The 10,407-nt window shown below is 34.8% G+C and overlaps 1 protein-coding gene across 1 annotated transcript; it reads right to left on the reverse strand.

Annotated features, from left to right (window-relative positions):
• Window positions 1-7,427: 7,427 nt before the first annotated feature.
• Window positions 7,428-9,099, reverse strand: LOC144560753 (trans-resveratrol di-O-methyltransferase-like). The gene is made up of 3 exons (XM_078310001.1): window positions 8,580-9,099; window positions 8,099-8,382; window positions 7,428-7,990 (listed from the first exon to the last, which is right to left on the reverse strand). The coding sequence occupies exons 1-3, from the start codon at window positions 9,013-9,015 to the stop codon at window positions 7,685-7,687; spliced, it is 1,026 nt and encodes a 341-aa protein (XP_078166127.1). The 5' UTR covers window positions 9,016-9,099; the 3' UTR covers window positions 7,428-7,684.
• Window positions 9,100-10,407: the final 1,308 nt, after the last annotated feature.

The raw sequence follows: 10,407 nt of genomic DNA on the forward strand, positions 1-10,407 counted from the left end.
TGGAGACACTACTAGAGTGCTCCAAACACCTATAATTGGAGTATTGTATTAGGGATGTATATGCCCTATTATCTTGCCATATAGATACACTACTGGAGTGCCCCTCACTCCATCTTTTGGATCGTTGTATTAGGGTTGTAAATGCCCTATTATCTTGCCATATGGAGACACTACTGGAGTGCTCCAATCACCTTCCATTGGAGTGTTGAATTAGGGTCGTAAATGCCCTATTTTCCTTCCATCTGGAGACACTACTAGAGTGCTCCAAAGACCTTCAGTTGGAGTGTTGTATTAGGGTTATAAAAGCCCTATTATCTTGCCATATAGGGCCACAACAAGGTTGGTCCAAACACCTTCAATTGGAGTGTTGTGTTAGGGTTGTAAATGCCTTATTATCTTGCCATCTAGAGAAACTACTAGAGCGCTCCAAACACCTTCAATTAGAGTGTTATGTTAGAGTTGTAAATGTCCTATTATCTTGCCATATAGATACACTACTGGAGTGCCTCTAACACCTTCAATTGGAGTGTTGTATTAGGGTTACAACTACCCGCTTATCTTGCCATATAGAGACACTACTAGGGTGCTCCAAACACGTTCAATTAAAATGTTGTTTTTGGGTTGTAAATGTCATATTATCTTGCCTTATAAAAACGCAACTAGAGTGCCCCAAACACCTTCAATTGGGGTGTTGTATTAGAGTTGTAAATATCCTATGATCTTGCCATCTGGAGACAGTACTAGAGTGCTCCAAACACCATCAATTAGAGTGTTGTATTGGTTCTAAATGCCCTATTATCTTGCCATATAGAGACACTACTAAAGTGCTCTATACATGTTGAATTGTGGTGTTGTATTAGGGTTGCAAATGCCCTATTATCTTGTCATCTGGAGACACTACTAGAGTGGTCCAAAGACATTAAATTGGAATGTTTTATTGTAAATGCCCTATTATCTTGCCATATAGAGACACTACTAGAGTACTCCAAATACCTCCAATTGGAGTGTTTTATTAGGGTTACAACAACCCTCTTATATTGTCATATAGGGACACTACTAGGGTTCTCCAAACACCTTCCATTGGAGTGTTGTATTTGGGTTGTAAATGCCGCATTATCTTGCCATATATAGACACTTCTGGAGTGGTTCAAATACCTTCCATTGGAGTGTAGTATTAGGGTTGTAAATGCTATCTTGCAATATGGAGGCAATACTAGAGTGCTCCATACACCTTCTATTGGAGTGTTTTATTAGTGTTGTAAATGCCCTATTATCTTTCCATATAGAGACACTACTAGAGTGGTCCAAATACCTTCAATTGGTGTGTTTTATTATTATTACAACAACCTTCTTAAATTGTCATATACAGACACTACTAGGGTGCTCCAAACACCTTCAATTGGAGTATTGTATTAGGGTTGTAAATGCCCTAGTATGTTGCAATCTGGAGACACTATTATATTGCCAATTGGAGTATTGTATTCGGGTTGCAAATGCCCTATTATCTTGCCATATAGAGACACTACTAGAGTGCTCCGAATACCTTCAATTGGAGTGTTGTATTAGGGTTATAAATGCCATATTATCTTGCTATATAGTAGATTGCTCCAAACACCTTCAATTTGAGTGTTATATTAGGGTTGTAAATACCCTATTATATTGCAATCTGGAGACACCACTATAGTGACCTTCAATTGGAGTGTTGTATTAGGATTTTTAATACTTTATTAACTTGTCATATAGAGACACTACTACAGTGCTCCAATCATCTTCAATCGGAGTGTTGTATTTAGGTTGTAACTACCGTATTATCTTGCCATATTGGGACACAACTAGAGTGCTCCAAACACATTCAATTGGAGTGTTGTATTAGGGTTGTAAATGCCCTATTATCTTTCCAATTAGAGACACTACTAGAGTGTTTCAAGTACCTTCAATTGTAGTGTTTTATTAGGGCTACAACAACCCTCTTATCTTGCCATATAGAGACATTACTAGAGTGCTCTAAACATCTTTAATATGACTGTTGTATTAGGGTTGTAAATGCCCTATTATCTTGCCATATAAAGAGACTACTAGAGTGCTCCAACCACCTTCAATTGGAGTATTGTATTTGGGTTGCAAATTGACATTTATAATTTAATTATATCAAGTATAATTAATTATAACCATCTTAATATTAATCATAATCAATTTATAATTAATCAATAAAAATCTCCGATTAGCTCCTATTCGGTGTGACCCAATAGGATCTGTGTTATGTTGGTAAATAGAATTAAAAACCGTTTTAACTTCTATAATCATAAGAGGCACGTGACAGAATGCACCATGACCATCCAATTACATAGATGATGTTGTACTGTACAATATCACGATCCAGTAAACTATTTTACTCATGTTAATTCTTTTGTCTCATAGCTATCAGATCAGTTTCAAGGTAGATGTGTGTCATCCTTGCAAACTTAATTTTTTCTTGATCTTGAGCAGATTATCAAATATGATTACTCTTGCAATCATGCCGCATGTAGATAATCTTACTCTTTCAAGGGGCCCAGTGATACTATAACTCGTATAGAGATACGAGGGACAATAATACTTTTGGTAAACCATCACTTTCTCAGCTAAGCTATGTATACCGAAGAGCTACCGTTATAGCTATTTTTTACAGACAGCGTTAGATAACAATCACACATACACATCTCTTAGTAGGAAAGATAAATACCTCGTACTTTAGAACTTAACACTGAATGAAAACATTAATGACACGAATACAATTTCATTTAATGTTTCATTCGGGGTCTGTCAAATATCATGTTCCTAGAATATGTATCTATGTGATTAAAATGACATATCTTGTCAGTAGTCTGTAAAACTTGACCATCTTTTAATCAACACACTAATCTTATAACGGTAAATTAGTGTTCCTGCTAATTACCTTGGTTAGAGACTTTTAAGAATATATATCATCTATATTATAAATTTTCACAATTTTAGTCATTGACTCGAAATGATTCATAAATGCAATAATATGGCAACAAAATGACAGTTTATTAATCACTCAATTCATGAACAAAACATATATGATAATTTATCGTATTATTGACTTCTAGATTATTACAAACTAACACTCCAAACACCTTTAATTGGAGTGTTTGTATTTGGATTGTAAATGCTCTATTATCTTGCCATATGGAGACAGTACTAGGGTGCTCCAAATACTTTCAATTACCCTCTTATCTTGCCATATAGAGACACTCCTAGGGTACTCCAAACACCTTCAATTAAAATATTGTATTAGGGTTTGTAAATGCTCTATTATCTTGCGATATAGAGACACAACTAGAGTGCTCCAAACACCTTTAATTGGAGTGTTGTACTAGGGTTGTAAATGCCCTATTATCTTGTCATCTGGAGACACTATTAGAGTGTTCCAAACATCTTCAATTGGAGTGTATTAGAGTTGTAAATGCCCTATTATCTTACCATATCGAGACACTACTAAAGTGCTCCAAACACCAACAATTGGAGTGTTGTATTAGGGTTGTAAATGCCTAATTATCTTGTCATTTGGAGACACTATTAGGATGCTCCAAATACCTTCCATTAGAGTGTCGTATTAGGGTTGCAACTACCATCTTATCTTGCCATATAGAGTTAGGGTGCTCCAAACACCTTCTTTTGGAGTGTTGTAGGGTTGTAAATGTCATATTATCTTGTCATCTGGAGACACTACTAGAGTGCTTCAAACACCTTCAATTGGAGTATTGTATTAAGGTTGTAAATGCCCTATTATCTTGCCATATCGAGACACTACTGGAGTGCTCCAAAATCCTTCAATTGGAGTGTTGTATTAGGGTTGTAAATGCCCTATTATCTTGCCATATCGAGACACTACTAGAGTGCTCCAAACATCTTCAATTAGAGTGTTGTATTAGGGTTGTAAATGCCCTGTTATCTTGCTATATAGAGACACTACTTGAGTGGTCCAAACACCTTCAATTGGAGTGTTGTATTTGGGTTGTAAATGCCCTATTATCTTGCCATATAATCATTACCTTTAGGTACTTTGGTGTAGTGAATAAAGTATAAATATGTGGTATAATTACCAATCTTCCTTTGGGATAAGTTGGCACCAATTATGTATTAATGACCAAGCCAGTCAACGGAAGGTAGGGGTTCACGTTAAAACACTTAAGTTCATGTCCCGAGACCTTTCTAAGACATCATTAACACATAACTACCACATCTGATCTTTATAAACTACCATTATGCCCTAAACAATTTTAACAAATACTAATCCTCCTTTGGGCTGACTAATATTCACATCAATTGCGAGTGCATTATTTTAATTACTTGTCATGTAACGAATTTAAACTCATTTCGAAAAAAGAGGTCCGTTTGCAGACATTAATTCTTAACTAACTCAAATTCACAACATGTATACCCTAATTTTCTTTAAATAAATCTAAAATTGCACCTAAAGTCTAATCTAAGACGTAAACCTATTGCTAGACGCATTAATTAGAAAATTAGCCTTTAGAAAATTAATAGACCTAAAATTAACCTTAAAGGTCAACTCTAGAAAATTGATTTATCTAATATTAAGTTGACCTGATTTGTATAATAACCATTTTCTATCAATTAAATCTATTAAATTGATAAGCCGAAATTGTATCTATTGAAACCTAGGGTTTGTTATGTAAGTTAAGCCAAGTTTTGTTGAAATTAGGTTTTATTATGTTAGAAATGTCCAAAAGTTCAAGTTACTGCCCTAGTTATGTTTATTTTGCAGGTAATCAAGTGTTTGGAGCTTAAAAGAGCAAAACGGGTGATTTGTAGCAAGCCAGCACGAAGTTTGGAGCAGCTTTCACTTTCATTGCGGCCTGAAATGATTTCATTGCGACCCGCAACAAAACAGACAGAGCCCTCTTCATTTCCTGTACTTTCATTGCGGCCCGCAACCAAATCCATTACGGCCCGAAATGACTTTTACAGTTTCCTGCACTTTCATTGCGGCCCGCAACCATATCCATTGCGGCCCGAAATGAGTTTACAGTTTTCTGCGCAACAAATTCTTAACTACCTCCACTCATTGCGACCCGTAATAGATGTTATTGCGGCCCGCAATAAGGTGGTTCAGAGCCCGAATTTGCTATTTTTAGGGATTTATTTCTAGGTTTCACTAGGGGGTATAAAAGGAGACCTGTAGAATAGATTAATGATGTTTTTAGAGAGAGAATTTCTGGTTTTGAACAAGGAAAAACAAGGAAAAGCAAGGAAGAGAGAAGAAGGGAGAAGAGAACATCATTGATCAACCGGTTTTATTATTTTCTTTCCTTTGGAACTCTTTTACTCTTTTGATTTCATTTGTGTTTTAGCCATGACTGGCTAAAGGCTTTTCTAGGGTTGATTAGGGCAGTACTTGAAACTTTTGTTATGATTTAGTTGGTTTTGTTTCATATGTTCTTGTTCTTTGTTATGATCTATTCTTTATTTTAATTGATTGTGGAGACTTAATCGAAATCGCATGAAATCTTAGGATTTGGTATTTGTAATTGAGAAATTGAATATTAGGTCCAGACCATAAGGAATATGGTATTTGATAGGTTAAGTACCGAGAGGTGATGCTTGTCTTATACGGGCTTTACCTAATAGTTTAGAAAATTGAACCAAGTACCGAGAGGTGAAAGATAGTTTTCTAGATCAATTGGGACAGTAAGAACTTAATGACTTTAGATTAGAGTAGCCAAGTACCGAGAGGTGATGTTTATTCTAATTTAAAGATGGTATTAATATAGAGATATCACTTTGTACCTACAACATCCAACTGTGCCTTCATAAATATAAGAACAAAATTTACAAACCAATTAGTCATAACACTAGTGGATAGGAACCCTAAGAAACCCTAATTTCTCATACTTTTTAAAAATCAGATTTTGCTTAAAAGACTTTAGTTTAATTCAGTTTAATCGCAATCAAATCAACCTTTGAACAAACAAAAAACATTTTTACTTTCTTTTACTAAATTAAATTGTTAGGTTAGACTTTGATATTCCAACTTGTCCCTGTGGAGACGATCCCTAAGTACTACTCGACAAGGTTGTACACTTGCAACCGAATTGAGCGTAAATTATGATTTATTGCTTGTATTGCAAACACTACATCATAAATAAACCTTTAATTGCCTGAAATAACTTATCAAACATAAAGAACCTAATTTTATTCGAAACTTAATGACCAAAAAATTGATTCATCTAATTTTAGTCGAAATTTGATGACTAAAAATAGATAATACATTGTTTAACTCTTTAAAATAAAATATAACACTTTTAGGCAGTATGGACCTCTTTAAATAACCTACATGCAGTTCCCCACGTCCTAGAAGTTTTCTCTACTATTTCTGCTCAGCCAGAATTAGCTTTTCTCAAAAAACTGATTTCTACACAGCTGTTTTGACCACATTTCAGCTATGAACTATCTGTTTTGACCTTGGCCGAACACACTATTTTTCTGTACAGTTGTTTCGGCCTCAGTTTCTGCTAGGAACTGTCTGTTTCGGCTTTGGCCGAACACACTATTTTTATACACTTTGGTTTTGGCCCGGAACTGAGCCGAAACTGTCCGAAACTGAGTCTGTTTTTGCCAGGAACTATTTTTATTTTGGCCAAGTCGGTTATGGTATAATTAGCCAAGTCTGTTCATAATTTAGAATTCTATTTTGGCTTAAGAATAACCATAAATACTTCTAGAAACATATTAGAAATAAATCAAATATGGCCAGAATATAATCTAGTCAATATTATTATTCTAATTTATCACGAGTCCATATTGTAATATTTCTAATCGGTCCATCCACAATTAGAAATAATTATCTGAATGTTCTATATGTATTTCGGACCATATCCTAATTAAAATACGTACAATGCCTAATTAACGTTACAACGTTATTCCGAATTTGATCACTTGTTTAGACATTTATTTATGACAGTATGAAACATATAATTATATAACATGTAGTTCAAATTATAATTGTAATTTAGAAGTCTCTAAATTCCAACAATTTGTAGTCTTTTGTTTCTCTAATTGCACATTTGGTGGTTCTTAAAATCGGACTTTCTTCCATGGTAATTTTGTTTTTTTTTTTTTTTTTTTTTTTCTGTTTTTCACATAAATCAAGAAAGGCTTGGTTTTATTATTGTTGGACATATCTTGATCCCGAGGAGAACACGAATTGAGACGTTTACTTTAATTAATTCCTGCATGTTTTTAGTTTTTCGTTCACATATTTCATTCTCACTTGATTCATTCAAAATATAAGGTTTGACTGTCAAAAGGTACTTCAATTCTTTGTTTTATTTAATTTGTTAATGTTAATATTTTGTCGACCAAAGAAGAATGAGGAAGACAGAAAGAGACAGTAGAGACTAGAGAGTAAACTTAATTTTCCTAATTGATTATCTCTCTTACAAGAATCTTAACATATAACAACGACAACATAAAAGATACATTGCCGGATAAACCCAAATAGAAATTTGGATCATAACATAACAATATATCATTATTATTTTCAAGCCAACAGGCAATAAATTATTCGCCCATGCAACTGCTTATGGAGCTTGGCATGCAGTCTGCACTCATTATTTTAAGATATATATCCAGGCAGCCGAACATCTACAATAAACATTCATGGATAGAGCTCCATAACACAGTCAACGCCTAACTGAGTAGGATGTATTTTGTAACCAGAATAGCCTGCACCTAAAATAATTTCATGCCATTCCTGCTTGTTACGTTCCTTCGATCCATGACAGGACATCATAAGAATATCAAATAAATGCCCCGTCTCAGTTGCTTTTGGGTTATTATTTTTGAAGTCTTGAATAATATCCACAATGATAACCTTGCTACCATCTTTTCTTGGTTTAATTGCTTCTTTGCATCGCTTTAGAATTCCAACACAATCCTCGTCACGCCAATCGTGGAGAACATTCTGAGATACATGATGCAAATAAACAGTGATTACAAGAAATATATATATTAATTAGGTCAGAGAAAGAAAAACTAATCAAGGAAAGTTTTAAGTCAAAAGAGAAGTTACCTTAATTAGAAATGCCTCAGCTGGAGGTATCTTTTCCAACATATTTCCTGCTACCACATTGAAAGAGTCATCTTCCAAATTAGCCTCCGCAACGACATGAGGAAGATCAAGCACTGTACATCTCAACAACGGAAAGGCTTCTGCTATTATTTTCACTGCAGTTCCAGTGTTGCCGCCTACATCAACTAGACTATTTAATCCATCAAATATATGTGGATAACTTTTGACGAAGTCTCTCATCTGCTGCTTACAACGGCTGGTCATTGCCTCGTTGAATAACTTACCTGGTTAGGAAAGTTTAAAAGTCTGATGTAAATATATTTGACTGAAAATCGATCGACAAATTTATGCTCAATTGTTTTCGATATAGATGTTTCTTCATGGTTAACTGTACACAAATACATGAAATTATTATGATGAATTAATTTGAAAGAAGGGAAGAAGGAGGGTGATAGGTGGTTCTTTCTTATTTTCTAGTTACCAAGCTCAGGGTTTTCCTTGAAAAGGTCCCAAGACGGCTTCCCATCATTTGCCATCATGTAGACGGTGCTTCCAGTGGCACCCTCCTTGAACCATTCGCTCATAGCACACATAACTTTTGTGAATGGTGGCTGTGTAATGTATCGTGCAAAGGCACCCATGTTGGAGTGCTCAGTTAAAAGGAGCTTGGACACGGGCGTTAGCATGTAGCCAGCTTCATCTTGTGCAAAGACTTCTTTCTGAACAAGAAGTGCCATGAGGCGGCCAAGCATCATGTCCTTCTCCGGTGAGATTGGAATGGAACGTGCGAGTTCGTTTAATGGCATGGGGCGGCCATATGCTTGTATTCGGCCAGAGATGTCGAGGTCGGCGGCGCACTTAAGAGCGAAACTACTGATATAAGTTAGGCTTTGGTTTAGAACACTGGTGAGCTCCATTATTATATGAAAAATGTAAATGGTATTAATTATTGGTTCAGAAGATGAGATTGCAGTGATCTATTTATAGAGAGTGCTTCAAGTATCTACCTAGGCACCTAGCAGCTGTTTGATATATTCTGTGGGTGAAGTACTATATGGTTTTCTTTAGTCAGAGGAGCTTGAATTCTTCTATTCAAATCAAAATTATCCTTGTCGATAATAATCAAATCAAAATGAATCTACAAATAGTCAATAGAAGAAGGAAAAAACAAATTCCATCCATGTGTTGAGCAAAGTCAAAAGAAACGACAAAAAAAAGTAATAGTTGAAAAGTGACTCATTTATGTAAAACAGTAAGATGTAATACTGCTCATGATAGTTAATTATGTCACTACCTTAATTGTTAGCATAGCTTTAATTGCTATAAATATCTGACATCAATATGTATTTTTTTTTTATTCGATGTGTTTGATAATTTATATCTACTTTCTGAATTTATGTCTTGCATATATACTTAATTCATACATTCAGATTGGTGACTGAGTTGCATTGATCTTAATACTATCAATTGAAACTCTCTTTGCCACTGTCGTTAAGATAGCAAAAAATTATCTAAAAAACAATAGATAATTTTTCTAAGTGTCTGAACGTATGTATTATACTAATTAACTACCTGATTCACCGTTCATTTGGACTATTTCAATAATAACTCCACTTGTACTGATAGTGATCTACAGTTACACAACAACAGAGTGAACACTTTTTGCGAGGGAAAAAGTGCATTTATGACGGTACTCCCTCGCGAAAATTACTGTTGCAAAATGAAAAAGCTAAACAATAACGGTACTCCGTCGCAAAAAGTCATTTTTTATCCTTGCAAAAAGTGTCTCATATGAATATTGTGACTCCGATTGGACTTCCATTAACTGGAAGGTCACTAACTGGATATTTTGTAATTATGCTCAGTTAATCTCTCATCTCTTGGGAAACCAAGAAACAACATGCGGTGTCTCGATCATCAACAGAAGCAGAGTATTGGTCCATTACCATGCGAGTTAACCTGGCTCAGAATCCTTCTTCAGTTTCCAGGTAAAAATTGAATGTGTTAGAACCAGATTTTTCATTTGATATTGTTGAAAAGAGAAAATAAGGAAGGCAAGGCACGGTTCATGGGAGGTTAATACTTTAACCAAGATTTTTTTTTTTTAACCAATTATATTGGAACCAATTTACGTTATCTTCCTTGATCAATAGATGGATATTCAACAATATATATGATATTGGTAAGGCCTTCAAGTATATAAATTTAATTATCGGCACAGAATTTATGCTAGTCTGGTCATGAGTTTGAGTTGGTTTCTTCATCTTGTAATGAGAATATGAGAACTTTCTCTTAGATATAATTTTACT

The sequence above is a fragment of the Carex rostrata genome, chromosome 10 (genome assembly GCF_964058835.1).
Source record: "Carex rostrata chromosome 10, lpCarRost1.2, whole genome shotgun sequence".
Lineage (NCBI taxonomy): Eukaryota > Viridiplantae > Streptophyta > Magnoliopsida > Poales > Cyperaceae > Carex > Carex rostrata.